Source organism: Phocoena sinus, chromosome 8 (assembly GCF_008692025.1).
Source record: "Phocoena sinus isolate mPhoSin1 chromosome 8, mPhoSin1.pri, whole genome shotgun sequence".
Taxonomy (NCBI): domain Eukaryota; kingdom Metazoa; phylum Chordata; class Mammalia; order Artiodactyla; family Phocoenidae; genus Phocoena; species Phocoena sinus.
Genome location: NC_045770.1, coordinates 5569780 through 5592590, shown reverse-complemented (window position 1 = coordinate 5592590; position 22811 = coordinate 5569780). Strand labels below are relative to the sequence as shown.

Below are 22811 nucleotides of genomic sequence, written 5' to 3'. Positions count from 1 at the left end.
TTTTTCAGCAGAAGCTGAAGGGAAGGGGAAAAAAGAAAAAGATAACACTTCTGTGCCCAGAGGAGTCTAATTTGGGTCTCTCCTGGGCATTGCAGAGTGGAAAATATCCTTAAACAAAGGAAGGTATTATATGGAATAAAAGTGCTAAGCCCGAGTTCTGCTCCCTGCCCCCCCCTCCCCCCGTCACCGCGTCTGTGCCAGGGCTTGGAGCTGGTGACCACAGGGAAAGGGTGGGCCTGGGTCAGAGAGGGCAACAGGCTTCTAGGCTTACAGTCAGCTGGAGGGCACTGCTGACTGCTGGTAACTGCAATTTATTTTAAGAAGAAATTCAGAAAAATAAGCGCAAAAACACCCAAGTTTGCCGCCTGCTTCTGTTTCTATACTCAGCCAGGACTGTGGTACATGAGTCACTTGGTCCAGAAAGGTTGGAAGAGGCTGGTAGGGGAGGCCATGTCATTACAAGGTTGCAACACGGTGTCCTGACATAACCCCGGTTTCTGCTCCAGATGGAAAAGGTGTACCTCGCGACTGCAATTCCAATCTAGTTAGTGGGCAGAGAAGCCTGCTTATGAAGAAGCTCTGAGAAACGAAGAAGCTTGGATGTGGCCAAGGATCAAGACAGTGTGTCTTAAGATTATCAAAAAAAAAAAAAAGAGAGAGAGAGAGAGAGAGAAAGAAAGAAAGAAAAACTCTCTTGTTGCTGGCTGTGGGCACTGCTCGTTCAAACAGTACATGAGTCTAAGATAAAGTCTGGGATCAGAACTTTGCATACCAATAAGCTTCAGGAGTACAGTCTAGCTAAAGATTAAAATTGGAACCTCCAGTACACAGAAGAAAAAGAAACTAACATTTATGGAACACTTGCTATTTACCAGGCACTGTCTACGCCACGCTGTGATTGGATGCCCAGGTGATGGCATCGACGTTGCACCACTGGGCACGCTCCCGGACCTACTCTCGAAGCCACGCCCCCCCGGCTCCCACCTCACCCTGCCCCCATGCATTTACCTTTCTGCAGGATCTCCAGATGCTCCCACAAGATGTCCCCAACGAAGTCTGGAGCCAGCTCGAGAAAGCAGTCTTTCCCCAGTGCACAGAGGGCTGCCCCGTTCATACAGAACTTCTGGAAGTCCACACCCTTTAGGCTGAACTCATTGACGGCCCACATCACCCAGTCCCGAACATGGGTCTCTGTCCACTGCCGGGGGTCTGCGGGGAGAGATCAAATGACGTTCCAGCAGATCGAGCTCTTAACTCTTCCCCGAGCCTCAGAGACAACACGGAAGCATCTGACCTTCACTGAGGATGTTCTCGGATTCATAGAATTAGGAATGCCTGATGGGGCATCTTCCATAACCCTCCCCCCCACCCCCAGCCCCGCATCCAACAGCCCCATCTTCTCTATCCTGCCAGCTAGAAGATCACTGTCATCAGCTAGAAAGGAGCAGAGAATTCTCAACCCTTAGAATCTTCAGACCGAGATTCCAGGAATCTCCTCTTTCACTGCCTTATTTCCATCAGACTCTTTTAAAGCCTGGGACAAGGGAACAAATGACTTCTTTAACAGCAATAATAACAAAGTCAAGTGTGCTCTGGACGTGGCACTGACCTCTCCCTGCTCTTAACTCTTATAATTTACTTGAGACCATTATGCTTAATTATTCTTATCTTAGTTAATCATGGTTAGCCCAGTTGTCCCTGGGTGTCCAAGGAGGATTGGTTTCAGAACGCCCTCGGGTACCAAAATCTGTGGGTGCTCATCTCCCTTATATAAAAGGGCGGGGAACAGTCAGCCCTCTGTATCCGTGGATTGCTGCATCCGCAGATTCAACCAACCGAATCCGACCTGTGGTTGGTTGAATCTGCCAATGAGAAACCCTCGGAGGGCTGACTGTAATCACAGCAATTACTAACAGTAAGCCATTCGAAGGATACTTACAATAACGACATTATTAGGTACCCTGTATTATACCAGATACCCTTCAAAATATATACACATCACAGACCCTGCGTTGAGTAGAAGTGTAGGACAGACGACATATAATCTTCACGCATGACCCCTGTTTCAACATGACTACACCAGCTAGTGACACTTAAAGAGCTCAGATGATGCCAGGCTGTGATGCCTACAGCATGCCTGCTCTCAAGGTTACCCCCTTCAATCTAGACGATGACTTTATGAGATGTTGGAAAACCCAGTGATCAGAATTCGCTGTATTCTGCCTTGTGATTGGGCATCGCTGCCAGCTGAGGTTTGTGGGAAAGTAGAATACGTGGAAAGGTAGACAGATACACTCATAGCATCTACCAAAGGCTTTCGTCTGGCAGGGTGGAAGCCTCTCGTGCAGCAGTTAGCGCTGGCCTAGTCTAAAGACAGCTTTTGTTTCTCTGACTCAGTAGAAGAGTGTTCTTTCTGCTCTCAACTGTTCAGGAAATGCTGCTTGGTCAAGGCTTAAGTCTTCCCGCATCATTTTTCCTTTCTGACAACGCAGGTCACTTCCCCTTATATTCCTGAATAAACCCTTTTGGATGAGAGCACCCAAAGGTAAACACACTTCACCAAAGGACACGGAAAAGAAAAGAGTAAATTCCCAGAAATGCAGCTCATCGAGTTCATCCAATGGTGGCCCAGAACGACTCCAAGACCATGCCTTCCAAACTTGTCTGTACTATGGAGGCACTTGAGAAGCTTCAGAATTACTGATGCGACCAGCAATTGTGACTTAATTGGTCTGGGATCCGACCTGGACTGTGGAATTTTTGACGATCCCCCGTCTAATGTGCAAACAAGTTTGGGCACCACTGCCCTAAAACCAAGATGGCAGGGGCAAGCCTGGGAGATGAAGAAGCATCAGTATGCGTCTATGCTTGTTCCAACAGAGGTCTGCAACGATCTGTGGCTGCTGACTGAAGCACGGTGAGTAATAATGTCTATCTCACTCAACAGGTAAGAAAACTAACCATACCTCGAAGTCTGATCCCATCCTCTCTCCTTCCAACTACCAAGCCTACCTTTTGGAATTCCCAGCCGTTGCTGCTCCTTAGAGAAACCACTGAAAGTAGCTTTCAAGGCTTGAGACATCATTTCTTTGCTGCTTGGAGTTAGGAGTGGAACATCTGCACATTCCATATCTGTAAGGAAAAATAGCACATGAGTACTAGCAAAAACGAAGTAGGTGATGGACGTTAGCTAGATGGGTGGTGGTGATCGCTGTGCAGGAGACACCAATATCAAATCATTATGTTGTACGCCTGAAACTAACATAGGGTTACATGTCAGTTAGACCTCGATTTTAAAGATAAAACTAACTAGGTAATTAACCACCCATAAAACATAAGGGAGCATGAATGGTCTGAAGAAGACAAGCTGAGAAATAACTGTAGTAGCATCCTCACCAGGGCAGGTAAAATTTGGGGGGCTTTCCACAATGTGGTAGGGCCCATAAAAAAAAACCCAAAAAAACGAAAAACCTGACTCTTGCCTCATACGCCCTGCCTCTCTGACAAAATACATTTATTCTTTCTGTATAGCTCTACTAATTCCCCCATAGCCCCTACCCATCCTTCACACTCACTGAGAATATTAATGTTTCTACACACTTGCTGTTACCTATGAAAAGGAAGTAACAACATTCGTTCAGTAAATAATTATTTAGCATTTGTTACACGCAAGGGATTAGTGAAAGAACAGTGAACAAGACAGTAATGATCCCTACCCTGATGGAGCTGGATATCAGATTCTGGCAGGGAAATCAGGCATTAAAAAAACTATTTACACAGTTAAACGTTCAAATACAATGTCAGTAAGGGCTTCACAGGAGGAGTAGAAGATGCAGTGTTAACACATAACAGGGAGTCCTGCAGGTCTGGAGGAATCAGAGAAGGCCTCCTTTAGAAGTGAGATGTTTGACCTGAGACCTGAAGGATACACAGGAGTTTTTTAAAAACTACTCCAGACCAGTGGTTCTCAAAGTGTGGTCCCCAGACCAGCCATATCAGCATCACCTGGGAGAACTCAGCCCCACCCAGGCCTCCTGAATCAGAACCTCTGAGCGGGCGGAGCCCGGAAATCCGTTTGTAACACAGAATCCAGGTAATCCTGATGAGCACTAAAATTAGAGGGCTGCGATCCGAGATAAGAGAATAGCACAGATGGAGGTCCTGAGATGGGGGAAGAGGGGAACCTTGGCCTGTTTTAGTAGCAGAAAGATCAATGCAACCGGAGCGGAGTGATCAAGGGGACAGCAGCTTTACAGGAGGCTGAAAACGTAAGTAAGGTGTGTGTTAAAGAATTTATAATTGTATCCTGGGCAAAACAGGCACGGAGAGTTCTATGCAGAGGAATGACATGACGACATTTTGTTTGAAGAATATCATCTTACGGTAAGTCTATTTTTATTTTATTCATTTATTTATTTTTGGCTGCGTTGGGTCTTCGTTGCTGTGCGCGGGCTTTCTCTAGTTGTGGCGAGCGGGGGCTACTCTTGGTTGCGGTGCACGGGCTTCTCGCTGCGGTGGCTTCTCTCGTTGCGGAGCACGGGCTCTAGGCGCGCGGGCTTAGTTGTGGCTCGTGGGCTCCAGAGCGCAGGCTCAGTAGTTGTGGCGCACGGGCTTAGTTGCTCCACGGCACGTGGGATCTTCCCGGACCAGGGATTGAACCCACGTCCCGTGCACTGGCAGGCGGATTCTTAACCACTGCGCCACCTGGGAAGCCCCCAGGGAATTCTATTTTTTAAATTTTCAAGGAACTGCCATCCTGTCTCTCACAGTGGCTGCATGATTTTACAGCCCCAGCACAGTGCACGAGGGCTCCACCTCCTTGCCAACACTTATCTTTTATCACATGTATTCGCCATGCTAATAGATGTGAAGTGGTATCACATTATAGTTTTGATCTGCATTTCCCTAATTATTAGTGATGTTGAGCATCTTTCCGTGGCTTATTGGTCATTTGTGTATCTTCTTCGGAGAAATGTCTACTCAAGCATTTTGATCACTTCTAATACAGTGATTTGTCTTTTTGTGTTGAGTTTTAGGAGTTCTCTATATACCCAGAAGAGCTGATAGCAGGGTCTTGAAGAGATATTTGTACACTCGTGTTAATAGCAGCGTTCTTCACAGTAGCTAAAGTGCGGAGGCAACCAAGCGTCCATCGACAGATGAGTCGGATAAGGAAAAGGTAGTATAAACACACACAGCACAATATCATTCAGCCTTACAAAGGAAGGGAATTCTGACATATACTGCAACATGGATGAGCCTTCCCATTAGGGTAAATGAAATGAGCCAGTCTTGAAAAGACAAACTATACAAGGGACTTAGAATTGTCAAATTCGTAGAGACAGCAAGTAGAATGGTAGCTTCCAGGGCCTGGAGGGAGGAAGGAATGGGGGTTGTGTCCTGGGGACAGAGTTTCAGTTTTACAGGATGAAAAGAGTTCTGGAGGTGGATGGTGGCAAAGGTTGTGCAACATTATGGGTGTATTTAATCCCACTGAACTGTAACTTAAAAATAGTTAGGTTGGTAAATTTTAGGTTATGTTCACTTTACCACAATTTTAAAAAATGGGTTAAAAAAAAAAAAAAAAGATCGCCTTAGCTGCCGGTAAAGAATGGTTTAGGAGGTTAACTCCAAATGGATGACTTGTTAAAAGCTCTTGTATCAGTTGTGGTGAGGGATGATGGTGGCTTTAGCTAGGAAGATGGCTCTGCAGGAAATGTAAGTGGTCAGATGTGACATGCATATAGGAGGTAACACCTATAAAACTCGATTTATGTAGGTGGTGAAGGAGAATGAGGAATCGACACCTGCGGGTCCACAAATGCGTCCTCCTCTGCTATTGCCACATGCATCTTATCTCTGCTGTGTCCCTCTTGTACTCGCAGACCATGTTCAAAGCCAAGATACATAGATATGGTTCAAGCTAAAAAGCCTCCAAATTCACCTCAGGCACAATTTCCAACAAAAAGCAAACAAGCAAAGAAATGACTTGAGAATTCCTACTAGCTGTCCTGTGACCTTTAGACAGCAATGCCCTTTACTGCAGTAATTTCCAGAAGCCCGCTTGCTCACCCTGAATCTTCAGTGTCTCATATGAAACTGACAGAAAATGGCGGGGCCGCTAGAGAAGTTCCTCCACCAGCCATCTCTAAACCCTGGCTAGTTAAAAAGTTCCCTGGATGTAAGTAATGTGTTATTGGCTGGATAAAATGGAAACATAGGAGGGGAAAAAAATGATAATTGGTGACCTCTGAAAAAGAAACAAATATATTGCCTCTGAATATCAAAATGAATGGAAATTATGTGGCAAGAAAGAAGGGCAGGCAGCTCTTTCCCTCAGTTTGCTTTGAGCGGTGCTATCAGGAAACTACCCAGAGTCTGCCCTGTGCCCTAGAAGAACAGAAGGGTTCACTGCTGTGGCTCTCCCAGGCCCTGCACTGAGGGGGATCTGAAGTTATAGGGAGTGGAGAGTTTGGGTTTGCCCTGGGACATGCCCAAAAAAAGCCTAGTGGAAAAATCAACACACTTCCAGGAAGGTTGACAAAATGCTGGAAAATCCCAGATGTTAGGGGGGAAAAGTAGGGGGATGGGATAAAATGTTGATTACATAACATCCAGCCCTTTGAACAATGGAATAATCATCACATGAGTCACTAAGAAAGACATCAGTGCTCCCCCTTCGTCCCCACTCTCCTCGCCAAGAACAGCTAAGGGACAGGTCCAGGAGATCTTCCCTTAGAGTGGAAGTCAGTTTGACTTTAGAGAAAAGGGCTCTCTATTTAACCAAGAGTATCGCTTCTGAAAGAAGGAACAAATGCAGCAACCCAGCTCCCAGCACAGGAGTCAATCAACAAACGCTGGATGAATTCAAAGGTCTTCAAATCTGAATCAACTTTCCTTCCCTTCGCTCCCATCCGACACCAATTCATGAACTTGAAACTGTGTGGGTTTTGTTGTGTGTTGTTTGTTCCCTCCACTGGATTTATGACTCGATGAAAAGGACTCTACTGATGGCAGAAGTGGGCCAGGAAAATGCATGTGGAAAATGTGAGCCAGGCCAAATGGACCAGCAGTGGTTTCTGCTGCAAACTGGAACTGAAGGATGAGGCTAGGAGGCCCCAGACATCTTCTGAACAGGAAAGCCTGGGCAGTTGGATGCTGGGGTGATGTGAAGGCTGAGGATGACAGCAGAGAGCCCGGAGTCTGCTTCCTATCACAGCCGTGCCCCAGCAGTCCGGCCAGGACAGGGCCTCTGGGCTGACAACTCCCCATGCAGGTTTCACGTCCTGTCAGGGAGCCGGCACTTCCAGGTTCTGGCTTGTTCTCTCCAAGGGAAGCAGCTGGAATTAACTTGTACTTGTCCACCTCAGTGCCATTCTCAAAAGCCTGGTCCACATGGTGCTGCACGGCACCCAAAGGCTGTGCCCCTGACTGGGACTCAGAGCGCTGGGTCTCTGGAAGAGGTGCTCCAGGCCCGCTGGGGAAAGCCAGCGCCACACACTTGGGACACCTGGACTTGATGAGCTCAGGAGAAGGCGTGTCAGTGCCTTTGGACCCAAAGGATTCAGACAGGAAAGTCAGAGTTTCATCTATTTTCATGAAGTGTGGAATGGAAGGTTTTAAAAAAAAAATCAAAACCTCTTCTATAAGTGCATGAACCATCAGTCAGGATCGTCTTTTTTAGTAGCACAGGCACTGCATGTAAATGATGATGAACAACCACTTTCAAAAGTGGTATTTAACATAAACATTAAACTCTCATCATGAAGAATACGATGCAAAAATGCCCTCATTCATGGTTGTGGCGGTTCTGTCAATTACACTGACCAATAAAAATAATGAAATCGTACACAGGTGGAGAAGCTGACATGGTTTGGCCCAGGCAGGCATCTCTGTTATTCCGACCACACCTTATCTCATTACCTATTAAAATACTTTTCTATTAGGTGCCAAAAATATTTCTAATTTTGGCAACAGCATCTATAAATTAATCAATGCTCCACAGAAGTTAACTAATTGTATTTTACGGACAAGAACTAAAATTGCCTTTGTGCTAATAACTGTACTTGCAATATCTTGAATTGCAATAACACATTTGTTTCAAAATGCTGAGCGCCTGACCTGGAAATATACTAGGCTGATACGGTGGAGGCTCTAAGTGTATTTATGAAACATAAACATATTACAAGTATATTCGGTTTCTGACCCAGGGGTTATTCCTCAGGACCCTAAATCTGAGTTAATATTTACAGGAATCACCCAGATTTCTGAGAGGAGAGTTGTACAGAAGCTAGTGAGCAAATAACGGTCCCAAACTCTGTCCAGTCAAGACTGCACAGTATCAGAGTAGAAATTAGCAGATAGTTTTTCTTGACTCAGTAGGAAGACAATGAATTGTGGCCTTTTCAATGCAGGGAAACATCTGCTTCTTTTTCACTGTGACCTAATCCTGAACAAAAGCTTATACAGCCCAAGGATGTTTTAAGTCAAATGTGGAACAAGGGTTTCAATTCACTCATAATGGAACTCAAAGTTAAGGACTGCCCAGCGCCCAAGAACCCATCAACGACATGTCACGTGACTTTTCATACCATTCTACTAAGTCGTTTGAAACCGAACGGCTCGTATCAGCAATGTTACCTGGAGTCTAAGCCTGAAGTAGCGCTGGTTCCAGGAGAAGTTCAAGACCTATGGCCTTGCTGAACTGAGATGTTCCTCCTCTCACCATCCTCAAATAAATGGCAGGAAGACTGGAGCATCTGGGACCCGAGGGTTAGGCGATGGACTAGAGATCCAAGGTGCACATTCCAGTCTTGTGCAGCCATTGGATTGGCCAAAGCCTGGTGGGTTACCATGACGACACCGGCCACGGGTGGTGGGTATTGCCCCAATCGATAGCAGCAGGAAAGAAACACCAGGAATGAATGATACGCCTTACATCTGAAAACCGCTACGGTCCACCGAGACCCCTCCCATATACTGTTCCCCAAGATGCTCACAACATAAAGCTTCCGGGGGGCCTGGGAAAGTATTACAGGACCCCCACTTCACAGATCAGAAAACCAAGACTGCAAGAGATCAAGAGCCTGCCTTAAACTCCATCTTTCAACTCTCACACGTCCAAGGTCTTTCCATTCAATGCCACTGCTGCTGCAAACAGGAATGGATCAGAAATCCAAGAACACTAACATTTCTACAGCTGAGACACAGAAAACGGGACTTTTATTTCTCAGTTTGAAAATGAGATACACTTGAGTCAGTAAATTAAAAACTTAAACAAGACCATTTCTGGATCGAAGAAATCCAGGATTTCATATAGCTCGCCCCATAAAGACATAATTAAAAGCCATTGACAGAACCGGCTGTAATCTTTTCCTTTCTTGGAACCAAGGGTCTTGAGGCTTCCTTCCTTCCATACGAAGTAACACACGGTAAATGACAACCTGGCCTCCTTCCCTGTCTGCGTTCACCCCTGAGTCACCCTGATGCGCAATTGTGCACATAATATAAGGTTAATTAGTTACATAAAGTCTGGCTGAAATAGGTTTCTTAAAGTGAAAGGACCAAGGAGAAACCTTCTCATTCATACAGAGAAGAAAAAAAAGGACACTTGTCCCAAATGGAAAGAGAAGATTCTGAAGACAGGGGGAAAAGACACAGCGGGACAACGCACTGGGCTTGCTGCCTTAGCTTTTTGGTCAAAACCCACGGGTTCTCAGTTTTGCCACTTATGTAATCACGCTGGGTAAGCCACTCCATCAGTGCATTGTTAAAAAGAGGTCTGTTGATAGGTAGTGTCTATATCCCTCATAGGGTTTAAAATTTTTCATTACGCCAATTTTTAAACACACACCAAGGTAGAGAGACTAGTATAATAAATCCCTATTCAAAATCCATCAACACTACCAGTTTTGATTTCGTCTCCTCCCCACCAACACAGAGGAACTGTGGGGCTAATCCCAGGCAACATGCCATTTCGCCCACAAATATTTTATTGTCACGAGGATATTCTTGAGATAAAGGAGGATCATACCATGAAAGCTTACAAGAAACAGATAAGCTCATGGAAAAAGAAAATAAGGGCTTCAGATTACTTTCCACGGTGCTTAAATCTAGGTCTACATTTCATTCATTGGTCCACTCGAGCCACAGAACTTCTTTTAAAGCAACATTATCATGATCTGGAGAGTGATGAAGCTGGATCAGAGAGGGATGATTTCAAATCAGGGCAGCCAGCCATTCCTTTGACCACCACGTCCTACAAGCAAAAGACTGCAGAGGTAATTCCTCCTGACTGCTAAGGTCCTCAGGAACTTACAACTGTAACTACGAGTGGGCAGAAAGAGCTGAGGATTTTGGCCAGCACCCAAAGGGCAGATGTCAAACTGCCTAGAGTAAGAGAGGAGGCACCTTTACCCCTTCAATCAACAGAAATGGCAAAATGGCTGTGGTCAGTGACTGATTCTGAACAATCAACATTGTCCTTAGAAAGTTGTTACTGGTCCCTAAGAGAATTTACCCAGTGAAGACACTAGTATCTCAGAAGGCTGTGAAAAGGAATCTCATTCAACCTTTCTCTCATTCATGCAAGGATGCATTGGAACTAGGAAGGAAGGGTCCTCTTTGTCCTACACTCCTGACTCCAAATCCCGTCACAGGCGCTAGAAACTTGGCAAGGCAGGGCTTCCTGTTGAGGAAGTCAGTATAATCCACAAAGCTTCTGGCTGAGGCTAATGCAAAGAAGGGAAATGTGTCCCTCCTCGGCCCCTCGACCCCGTTTTCGCAAACCTAATGAAGTGACAAAGTGATGAGAGACAAGCAGGACCCTTGGCTCCAGCAAGAGCTCAGCAAGAACAGCTCAGCGCCGTGGTTGGACCACCCAACCCAACCAAGCAGTCCATCGCTGCCCCAAATGATGGGACACCCTGACCCCAAAACAGAGTTTTCTTATCAGTCAGGGAGACACAACTGGGCTTTGGTCCTTCTCTTGATACCAATGCCCTTGAAGTCACCAGCGAATTAAAAAAAAACAAAACTCTGAGGGATGGAGAAAGAAACTGCACAGAAAATCCCCAATTCACCCTCCAATGATCTGACCAAAAATTCGAGCCAGTCTCCGATTACTGCCTCGGGGAAATGAAGCACGCTGCTGGAGTACAGCGTACCACCTCAAAGGTAGATGCCTCTTCTCAGAGGGAACTTGTCGCAGGACAAGAGAGATGGTCCTCTGAGAGGCAAAGCAGGCTGCAGACTGCCCAGGGAAGCCTGCCTCGGGCCCAGCAGCTGGGCCTGGGAACCAAGGCAGCAGAGACAGCCGAGGACCCTGAACATCTGTAGGAAGTGACTTCAGTCCTCTCCCTTCTCCCCTCACCCACCCCCGTCCCATCCCCCAAAAGGAGTTTTAACACATTATTACCACTGAAGTCCTGAGGATCTGGTGACTCACCAGGCTCACACATGGTTCCAATGAGCCCTTGACCATTACATGGTAGGGGAGCAGGAAAAACAAATGAAAGCGGTTGTAATTCGGCAGCCAGGAGCTTAGACCTGCCAGACAAAAGGGACTGTGGGCGTGTTCCCCAATTCGTTCAGGCACCTGACATGCACAAGCTATTTTTAATCACTGGATTTATTTCTTTCCTCCCCAAGCCCTCCTCCAACCTCCACCTCAGCAAATGTTTCCAAGTCAGAGCAAAACCCAAATCAATCCCAGGTGTTCAGGGAAACCCAGAGAGGCTCTTCCGTTCCAGGAGCTGCGCCAGAAAGCAGAACTACCCCCGGGTCCTGCAGCTTGGTTTTCTTGCTCTTTTCCTTACTTAGAACAGTTCAGATCTCCCACCCCAAACACTGGGCACATGGCCTGAAAGAGGAAATATCTGAATGAATGGGCCCTGCTGGAATGGCTCCTAATTCTGTGTTTTCTCCAGCAGCTCTGGCAAGTGAGGGTGTGTGGGAGAGTCCTCGGGGACCACTGAGAGCTCAGGGGCATCCTTCACTCGCTAGGATTCTCTACCTACCCGGCAGTGAGGATTCAATTAAATATGTGTGAAAATACCAAAGCCTAGTAGGTGTTCAATAAAGTATTGGTGACTTGAACTGAACTGAAAAGTGTCTTGTAAAATAGAAAGACTAAAAAAATATATACGATTTTATTTCCCAAAGCTTAGAGAGACAGCAAGGGGAAGGAACCTGGCGATTTCCCCAGGGACCAAGCAACTGAGAAAATGAATGTAAAAATCAGATTCTGAGATATAAATGGAAATTGACATCCCCTGAATCTGGCTCTTTGTTTTAGCAGACAGACTGACTCCTTACCTATTCTGTATCCTCCAATCCGCTATGGGGGAAATCTTTTTTGTAGCAGTAATCATCTAGTATATGTGTTTTGCCATGACAACAGCTCCAGGATCCAGGGGACCTAAGATGCCTTTTGGTTTTAAAAACTTCCTAAGACTGCCAGCTTAGAGTCTATATGGCACAAAACAAAACTGTAATTTTGTGCTCAAAACTCTTTTCTTCATGTTTGGTATTTACCAGAACCCAAGCTGCATTTTACCCAAGCCATACACATACCCTTAAATGAATGACATGCTCACAGTTTAAAAGAATGTTTTAGCTATTAAGATTAGGATTCCTGCATAGAAGGCCCGCCTCAATAGGGTACTTTAAAGAATAAAGTTCTTTAATGGTCATTCAAAGCCATTTACAGAACATATCACATGTTTCAAATCAGTTTCTACATAGACAAGTTACACTTGACTCCACACCAGGCATTTTACAAGTCCTGGATGTCCCAGAACAGTGTCACTTCTTTTGTCACGGAAAACACAGAGGCAAGGTCTCTATATTACTCTGGAAGAAAACATACATTGGGTCCTTTCAGCTTCAAGGTTCGCAGAGAGCCATGGTGCATCTCACTGGTTTCCCCCCATCCTTCGATTTCTGAGCCAGGGCAAACTCCTGCCCCGTCCTGCCTTCAATTAAGATACTCATGACAGGGCTTCCCTGGTGGTGCAGTGGTTGAGAGTCCGCCTGCCGATGCAGGGGACACGGGTTCGTGCCCCGGTCCGGGAGGATCCCACATGCCGTGGAGCGGCTGGGCCCGTGAGCCATGGCCGCTGAGCCTGTGCTCCGTGGCGGGAGGGGCCCCAGCGGTGAGAGGCCCGTGTACCAGAAAAAAATAAATAAATAAAATACTCATGACAGGGTCAGAAGGCTTTTGGCAACAACATGGCAAAGGACAACCCCACTCAAGAAGACTATGGAAAATATTTGACATCGTACATCTTGCTATTATCCCAGCTTCCGCGATTTCAGTTTACATATTACTCTTTGATGCTTCACCCTCTGAGGCCCCGGAGATGCTGTTTAATCAGGCTGACCAATGCATTTCCATGTCACTTGATTCCCACCTATGATTTTCAGTGCTGCTTTCTGAGTAGAAGTTTACATTTTAGAAAATGTTTTCTCCCCTCTTCTACTATGAGCCTGAGGACAACCAAGGGTTTAGTATTCTCTCTGTCACACAGGTGAGGGTATGAAGGCTCACAAAGGGTACTTCAGTGATTGAACCAAGATAATCAGGCCAGTTGACTGATCTTACCAGCACTCAAACCCAGAGCACCGGGCACGAAAGCCGGGCATTTTCCACCCGTACCTGTTAACAGAGTCAAAAGCAGGGGAGGCAGAAATGGACACAAAAACATTTCCTTTCTTGTTTCTCCGTCATTTTCATTACAGAGAAAGTAATGACAAAGGAAGCGCCTCCATCCCTGGGACTCTCCTGGCAGACGGCAGCTGCAACACCAGAGCTTGTGGCTCCCACCCAGGACCCTGAGTCAGAGGCCCCCCCCCGCGGGGCCCCCTCCGCACTTGGCCTGGGGGCAAGACGGGCACGGAGGGGGCGTCTGAGCATTTCTAGGAAGACCGGGCTGGTCCAGGTGAAGGATGAGTTTTCTCGGTGGGCAAAGGAACAATCTGGGCAAACAGATGGAGTGGAGCCCCTTTATTTAGGCTGGAAGAGGTGGAGTTTTTCTGCACTTTTGAACTGTTTTCTCAAGGCCTGCCTCTCCCTCCCACGCAGGAAACAAACACAGAGACAGGCCTCTTCCAGTGAGGGCTCTAGTTGCTGAGGGCTGCCGGGGAGAGCAGAAGAGGGACTTAGGAGCAACGCAGGAGGAGTGGGGGCGAGCGGACAGGGAGCAGCTGGGAGAGGAGATGAGAGGCAGAGCGGGCAGTGAAGATGGGGAGGGCGGATGGACGGCAGAGAAGGGAACAGAGGGAAGGAAGGGGAAGAGCAGAGGAAGCCAATATTGGAAAAATTTAAACCAGAATAAAGGGACACATGGCAGAGTGGAAGTGGGCTGGGAAGGGCCAGCAACTTACTCCCAATTAATGATGTTCAGAAAGCAGCATTTTTCCATAAATTTTGAAAGGAAATTCTCTCTCGTCTTTCTTATTTATTTATACATTATATAAATATATTTTCAAACCAAAAAAATGGGCTGTTTTTTCCAATGGGAAAAAGCCTTGTTTGAGATGAAAGCCGGTCTTCAAAAACCCCTTGGAGGAAGCTGAAACCCCACATGTCTCGGTGCTACAGAAAGAAAAACAAAGTGGACATTCTTCCTGTGTTCTAAGGCTTTTTTATGCAGATGTGTTTTTCTTTTAATAAATAAATCTGGACAGAGAGGGCAAAAGCATACTCATAGACATTCACACACTGCAACTGTCTGTTTTCCACCCAGGGAAACCACAGGGAAAAATAAGAATATCTATGTCCATTTTCCCAGTACAGAGACAAGTGATCTCAAAATGCCAACCGTTTTCCAAATGCCAACCACAGGCACAGAAGCAATACGCTCTATGTGCATAATCCACCCCCCCCCCACCCCCGGCCAAGCTTCCCAGACCCACAAAGGTTTATCTGCAGAAGTAATGACAATCAGAGGTAGGGCAGGATCTGGGACAGGATGGCTACACTCCCCAGGAAGGCCTGGAGGGGTCCTTTAGCATAACTCCTCACTTAAGACATTCAGCCACTCTCTACTTTTTGAGCCACTCAGTTTCACTTAAGGACTGCAATAATTGTTTTAAAACAACTGCATACGCTGAGTTAATGTCTGCCTTCTTATGAGTTCCAACCATTGGCTCCAGTGCTGTTGGCTGAAATCAAACAGTACAATTTTAATCTTTCTTCATCTATCAGCTTTTCAATATTTTTACTCATCCCCTGATCATCACTTCCATCCAGGTATTAAAATTCCTTGGTTCCTGCAACCATTCACAATGGCCTGGCTTGGCCATGCCTCCACCCAGGGTCACCCCTGTATGTCCGTGTCCCTAAAGAGCATCGTGAACATTCACAGGTGAACCAGACTTCTCAGGAGACAAATGAGAACACGGAGATGACCACATTTCTATTGGTGCAGACCAACCCCGATCTTTCTGACAGCCATACTGCAAAAGCCACTCACTCGAAGTGCTCCGCCAGACCTTCTGCATAGGCGCCGCGACTGAGCCAGCTCTGCACTTACTGACTGAGTCTCCTTAACCTCATGCAGAGGCTGCATTTATCCATACTGAACTTCACCTTGTTTGGATCCATGTTTCCATGCATAGAGATCTTTTTTGTATCATGAATCTGTCCTCACCCTATTAGCTTTGCATCGTTTGAAATTTTGAAGTATACTTTCTGCATCCCTCTCTAACCTGAGCCCCTGATAAAAACGTTGAAACGTCAACGACCAAGTACTGTGACCCATAACGTAACACCAGAGACGAGGCATCATTCCAATACTGACACGTTAATCAAGACGCTTTGGGTTTAGCTGCTCAACCAGTTACAAATCCTCCTGCCTTTACAGTCATTGGATCCACAGGTCCACATCTTGGCCACAAATCATGGAAAAGCTTGGACAAAATCTTCAGTGGAGTCTGTTGATCTACCAGTTGGGGAGCTCCAGACAAGTGCAAAGGCGGCTGAGGGAAATGGGGGAGCCGGGACTCTGATCCCTGCACAATGAAAGAGGGAAAGAGGGAGGAGAGGGGAGGGGGGAGGGAGGGGAGGGGGAGGGGAGGGGGGGAGGGGAGGTGGGGGAGGGGGGGGGGAGGGAGGGGGAAGGGGAGGGGGAGGTGGGGGAGGGGAGGGGGAAGGGGGGGGGAGGTGGGGGAGGGGAGGGGGAAGGGGAGGGGGAGGTGGGGGAGGGAGAGGGAGAGAGAGAGCGCACAGAGCTTAAAGCTCTAGAGCCACAGCCACTTTGCTTCCAGAAACAATGGGCACTTAGAGAACAATGGCTGCAGACAAAGTCTTGGTCTATTTTATCTGCCACTGTGAGTCCCAGACAGGAGGAACTGGATTTCTGCCCTGTACGCACAGCTCCAACTGGATCTGGGCTGGGAGGAAGATGAGGTCACCGGGAACACTGCCTGCTTAGAAATAGGCTCCTTTTTCACTCACAGAGTAGTTTCTTCTTAGCCTAAAGGATCTCTTCAGCCAAGTGAAGAAGTGTGCGTGCCTACTGCTAAAATACAGCCACCATGGAGAAGGGTAGGTCCAGACTGTAACTGCTGCTCGGCCCAGCCCAGAGCAATGAAGGCAGGGGTGCACGGAAAGCCTGACCACTAGACGGAGGTCAACTCTCTTGTTCTCGAGACAACAGCCCTGTCGGTCCCATCGGGTCTGGTAATGACACATGGTTGGAGTCCCCCTCAGAGTGTTTCTTCATGGGAACGTTCCCTCCTCATTTCTTTGGTGCATAAAGAGGCTGAGGGCTGATCTTCACGTGTATGTGTGCCCCACATCTCAATAAAGGCCTCTGACTCCCCTTTAGTTCATCTTCTTTGGACAGTCTCTCTATTTTCTGGAAATGCCATCTTCTGCTCTGACATAACTTTGGAGTGACAATTTTAATCCTTCCCAGCTGTGTTACTTATAGTCTTAATCCTCCTAGAGGCTTACTAACAAGGACCAGCAATGGTCGCATAAGCCTGTGATAGACACCAAACCGAAAATGAGCAGAGCCTGGGCCTGGGCTGGAGAAGGAGGCACAGGGACCCTGGAGCAGGCCCTGCAAGCAGCCCTCCTGCCGCAGGGCTTCACTGTGAGTTTCCACCGACAGCCCTGGCACTGACCGGCAACTGACAGAGTCAGTAACTGCACGCCCTGGATCCAGTCCAAGCTTACAGACTTCAGAATCCTAACTGCAAAGCTGGAATCCCCTAAAGGCAAGACATCCAGGGATTCATACAGACGCCCCCCTAAGGAAAACTTTAAGCTCCCCACGCATGCCTTCGAGTTCCTGCCATCAAGCTCCTTGCTCCTGGAAAACCAACACCAAGTAGGTAGAAAGGAACCCGAAAAAGATCCCTTTCGTCCCTTCCATTGAAAGAGCTTAGGGTGTTTCACTGAGAACGTCCCAGGTAACGTCACCACAGCGGGAGGGAGCTGGAGACAAGCACTTAAATGTTGTGTAACCTAAGAGCTTAAGCACAGAGCAGGCACGCGCTGCACACAGCTGGGACCGATGTAACCAGCGAGTGATTAAAAGTGACGTACTGTGTTCCTTCCCACACTCTCTTCGCTGGCTTCAGGAGTGCAGGGATCCAGATGTTCAGGGGTCAGACCATCTGTAGGGTGGCCTGGTGAACCTGAGATGCGAGGATATCTGAGATGCCACCTACAAGGCCACGACAAGCAAACGCCCCTATACACTGTTGTCCTAGGCAGATGGTGGAGACTGAAACCCAGTTGAAACCTATGACCACCTAAAAGGCACCAAACTGTGAAGATCTAAGTGGGTACCTGGGCCATCCGACGTGGTCCAGGACCTCATTCAAACACTGCTTCCTTGACTTCTCCCCCACCCCCTGCTCCCAACAGGCTAAGTAAGCATCCCCTTCTTCTCCAAGGGCCCTGCTGACTCATCCCAGTGTCATTCAAGAGAACCACGTGGGAGCCACATGGCAGGAATATAGGGAGAAGGCAGAGGAACACACGTTCCCGCCCCTAAGAGACTGACATCAGAGAAGATGCAAAACTTCCCACCCATAGTATATTTGGCAAGCGCACGAGACAGCGCTCCTCTGGACCTATCACAGTCTTCAAAGACGCCTGCTAAGTGCACCAAAATGCACACCAGCTACATGCACCAAAAACCGATGCCAGGGCCCTAACGTGGAGCATCTGGAATTTACAGCATCAGGCTTTACATGTTCAACAACTCGTGAAATAAAGGCCCCACTCAGCTCAGTAAATCCAAACGTACATCCCTAACGAGGAGTCAGAAATCCTGTTGCTTTAAGGGTTTTAGGGAATAATCTGAGTCCCAGCTCAAGTTTCCTGAGCTGCTAGGGAGGTACTTAGAACCCTGAGAGACAGCTTCAAGGGATTATGGGTCCTCTCCCTAAACCATTAGGTTCCCTGCTCAACCTAGCATCTGAGGCTGCTTCCGGGTATTCCAGATCTAGAACTTTGGCCCCTATATCTCTTCAGCTTTGGCCTTCTCCATGGCCTTGGGTAGGAGCTAGTACCTCACGCGCACCCTGCTTGCGCGTTCACACTCCTCCCTGCCTCTGCGCCGCTGTCCTGCCCTCGCTGTTATCTGATGCACACAGCTTATCCTCGGCCAAAAAGGGAAAAGAGGAATTCACAGAATTTGCTATAAAGCTTTAACAAGTCCTTGGAGGGATGTTCCCCTTCCTGGCAACTCGACGAAATTACAAGATGAATGAGAGGAAGCTGCCATAGAGATGAGGGTGGGTGAGCGCCCGCCCTGGTCAGGTGGCCCACAGGGCTCCCGATCGATCCCGGAACACACAGGATTAGAAGGGACTTGAGACATCACCTAGTTCAACCCCTTTCTCTTACGGATGGGGAAAACGAAGCTCAGCGGAGTGACATCACGTGGTTACTAATTAGAGACCTCTTGGCTCCACGCCAGTATTTTTTGTCCTCTGCACCACTGCTGTTTCCTTATCGTGGTGGATTGGGAGAGAGACATCTCCCTCCTGTCTTTGCTGCTATCAAGCCCTGGTCATCACTCGAGACAAACTCTACTGCTCCCCAGGTTCGTAAGAACAACAGAGGAATAAGCCATCCAAAGATCTAAAAAGCACGGGATATAATGGGCCCAGGATGGGATCCGCTGCTGCTCTAGGTTATAAATTTTCAATCACGATGGCCAGGCTCTACGGTAGAAGAGCTTCCTGCCAGCAGGGATCCCAGCTGAATGCCAGGGATCATAAAGCAAGAATCTCCAACACCCAACTTCAACTGCACGAAACCACTCTGCGTAACAGGTCTAAAATTTGAGGGTGCTACTCCTATCTATCCAGAAAGAGTGAAGGCGGCTGTTAATTTCAGCGATCCAGTGACCTTCATCTAAAAAGCACTGAAAGAAGAGGTGAGCGCCATCGCGTCATCCACAAGGTCTGTGACGCAACCATTCCAGTCCTGCTGGAAGGGTAAAGAAGACACGGTGATGGCGATGAGGGGATACAACCAACCCCACTGACAAAGGCAGAACATAAAATCAGGGGCACTGGCCTGTAAGTTGAACCTGACGCATCTAATTAACAAGGCCATAAGTCTACCTCAAAAAGGCCAGGTCCTGGAGCCATACAAGCAGCTCCTGTTCTAACTGCAAATGCATCCAGAGTGCGGACAGCTAAGGGCTGTGCTGTGGTCTCTTGTAGCCTCCACAGGTTTTTTTTTTCTCTCTCTCTCCTTTCAGAACGGGGCCCCAAACAACCAGCCCGGGGCATTCTGGCAGCCCTAAGGCGACCCCAGAGTCTCGCCCACACTGGCCCAGAGCAGACAGCATCGGAGGCCTCTCCCAGGGGCAAACCCAAGAGGCTGAGAAGCCACCAGGCAGATCCCATCTCCAGATCAATGGGTCTGATAGGCCAACGGGTGGAGAGCAGAGAAGAAATGATCAAAGCAAGAGGGGAGGGAGCAGAAGCCACTGTCCATCCGCAGCCTCAGGTGGGAAAGGGAAAGACCCGGTGCGGATACACAGCCCTCATCCTCTGCTGCTAAGTGGCTCTGCCTCATCAAGAAGCCATTAGGAAACTGCAGCCACCACAGCCCGAAGCTCCGGGACTGAACAGCCCTGCCGCTAGTGAAAGGGCTCATTATCTGTGCCCAGACAGACACTAGCTTCCTACACAGCAGAGCCAAAACAAGCGAGTCCCCAGCTTCCCGGGTCTGTGGGTCCGTGCTTGGAGCATCAGGGGAGAGCAGTGGGGGCTCTCACCAGGAGACACAGCTCCACGCCCCCCTGTGCCCTGCTGGACAGCCTGACCAGCATGCCTTCACGCAAAAAGAGCTACTGACTGCCATGGGCGGGGGGCTTCTTTCAGGGGTGGTAGAAATGTACCCAAGTCAGTTATTGGTGATGGTTGCACAGCTCTGTGAATGTACGAAAACCCACTGAATTGTACTCTTTAACATGGTGAATTTTATATTATGTGAATTATATCTCAGTTAAAAAAGCAATATATATATTTTTTAAAAGAGCTAATGAGCCACCTGCTACGAGCCAAGCAATGGGAACACCTCCCGGTGACTGGGAGACATGGACCCTTCCCAGAAGCACACAGACCACCTCTCCACCTCTCCAGTGATGGGCTGGCTTCCAGAAGCACTGGGGCAAGGGTGCCAACGTCTGGAGTGTAGGGGGGTGAGGAAGAAGAGGGGCCAAGGTGTCAAGGACAACTCCAGTGGCAGGTGGGTGGCATTAGTGAGAGGGAAGAGACATCGTTGTGACCTCGGCCACAGGGAAGCCTCAAGAGATGCAGACAGGCCCGCTCACTGGGAGGCCACGGAAACACTGGGAGAGGTCGTTTCCAGAGGCGGATGCCTGGAGGCTACAACTTCTGGGACCACTTACAGGAGGACTAAGAGGGAGGCCACAGACTCCAAGAGACAGGCAGAGAGCATCAAGCTCGCCTCACCCCACGCCGCCGTGCCCAGAAGAGGGTGCCCCAGGGCCCACGGAGAGTGACATTAGCATTTGTATATTTCGATGTTGAAGGAGAAGGAAATCTCCATCAGACCTGGCTCTTTCTGAAGGTTTCTCTCCCAACCCTGGGGGAAAAAAAAGGAAGGGCAGACAGAAAAGGGCTTCAGGCATACACACACGGGACCAGGCTCACTGGCCATGAACCGAGAAAAGGTGCAGTCGCAACACTGTGACCAAATAGGACCTTTTGGAAAGTTCTCTTCCAAGAGGGATCATGAGTTTGGGCCCCTGGAATGCCCCAGAGCAGCTCTGATTGGTTCCCCAGCCCTGACTCAGATGCAGCAGCGCTGGCTCTACCCTCGGGTGAGTAAATAAACTGACCCAGGGTCTGGAGGGGAGGGGGCAGGCGAGAGCAGGATGGGAATCCGGAGAACCAAGTTCTGATTCTGGTGCAGGGAACAGACAGATGAGATGTCCAGTCCGTTCCAGAGACGGGTGGTGTGGCAGAATTCAAGAAAGGATTCCCTGAGCCTTAACACACCACTCCAGGTGGGATCCAGCCCTGCCCTGGCAGCCCGCTTGTCGCTGCTTTATAATATAGAGAATTAGTCACTGGATTAGCAAGCACATTTACACACACTGGAGCACAGCTGTTTAAAGACACAGGATCCCCTTTTCCAGGTGCCGGATTCCGGCTGTAAATCAACCACTGCAATTGGCCACAGGCAGATTCCAGAGAAGGCGTCTTCAGTTGCGAAGCGCTTTAGCAGAAGTTGGCTAGTACTGCGAGGGTCTACTGGGCACTTGCTGGGGGACAGAAGGGACACGGGGTGTGGAGAAGGAAGCAAGGCCAGTGGTCCTTCTTCCGACCCGAGGCTCGTTATCTTTAGGAGGGCATCGCGTGGACTCACTGACCCTGGCCTTTCCCAGCAGCAAGCTAACGTGGAGGGCCTGAAGGAGGCAGCTCTACTCCAGGCCAGCTGCAGTGACAGGTCGTAGAGGTTTTCCTCCTGAACCTCACATGCTTAGGTCCCTCCCAGAAGAAAAGAAGAGGACAATTAAAATAATTCTATATCCTGATAACGACAATTCCAAGAACCGGCCCCGCTGACCTGGCCAGAGCCTGAACGTGATGCTTTTAAAGTCGGACCCATGACCTGAGGCCAAGCTCAAGTTTGCTAAGTGTGCGTGAGAGGAAGAAAACACTACCAGTGGCCACAGGGACCGCTCCGGCCCACTTGGTACAGGGGTGTCGAGTGGAAAATTTTCTGTAACCACAGTCCTAACAACCACTGAAGTAGCAACGGCGCTGTCAGCAAAGAGCCTCTGTACAGAAATGGCGGCCTACGAGACACAAGGATAACACACCATTTACGAGACCCTGTGTCAGTGGAAAAGTATCTTACAGGCGTTATCTCAAATCCTTGCAAGAGCCCTGAAAGCTCTTTATGATTACCTCCATTGTAAGGGTTACACAAGGAAGGCTTGGAGAAGTTAAATACGTTGCCGAAGGGCAAATTAGCAAGCAGAAAATTCAAACTCAGGTCTGTCTCACCTCCAAACCCTGCTCCTTTCCAGGACAGGGCGGTGGCTACAGGGAGAGCCATCATCACAAACCAATGTCATGAATGAGAGGCTGTGGGATTCACAGACAAAGAGGACTTTCTATGGAGCCACCCAGAAATGGATCCCTCCCCCGTGACTATGAGGTCTCATCTACCGAATGGGAAGAGAAGGCGTCTGTATCTTAAGATGATGCTAAGAAACCTTTGGCATAAACAGACCATCTGATGGATATAAGAACCAAACTCCAATGACTAAAAAAGTGGACCGCGTTTAGGCTCCATT

The 22811-nt window shown here is 48.3% G+C and overlaps 1 protein-coding gene across 2 annotated transcripts in view; it reads right to left on the bottom strand.

Moving 5' to 3' along the window:
* Nucleotides 1-22811, bottom strand: part of ETS1 (ETS proto-oncogene 1, transcription factor) — a 66183-nt gene that overhangs the window by 29929 nt on the left and 13443 nt on the right. For both annotated transcript variants that reach the window (XM_032638907.1, XM_032638906.1), the window contains exons 2-3: nt 3013-3132; nt 1009-1209 (exon numbers count right to left, since the gene is read on the bottom strand). In XM_032638907.1, the coding sequence (XP_032494798.1) occupies nt 1009-1209; nt 3013-3132 (321 nt within the window). The remainder of the gene's footprint in view (nt 1-1008; nt 1210-3012; nt 3133-22811) is intronic.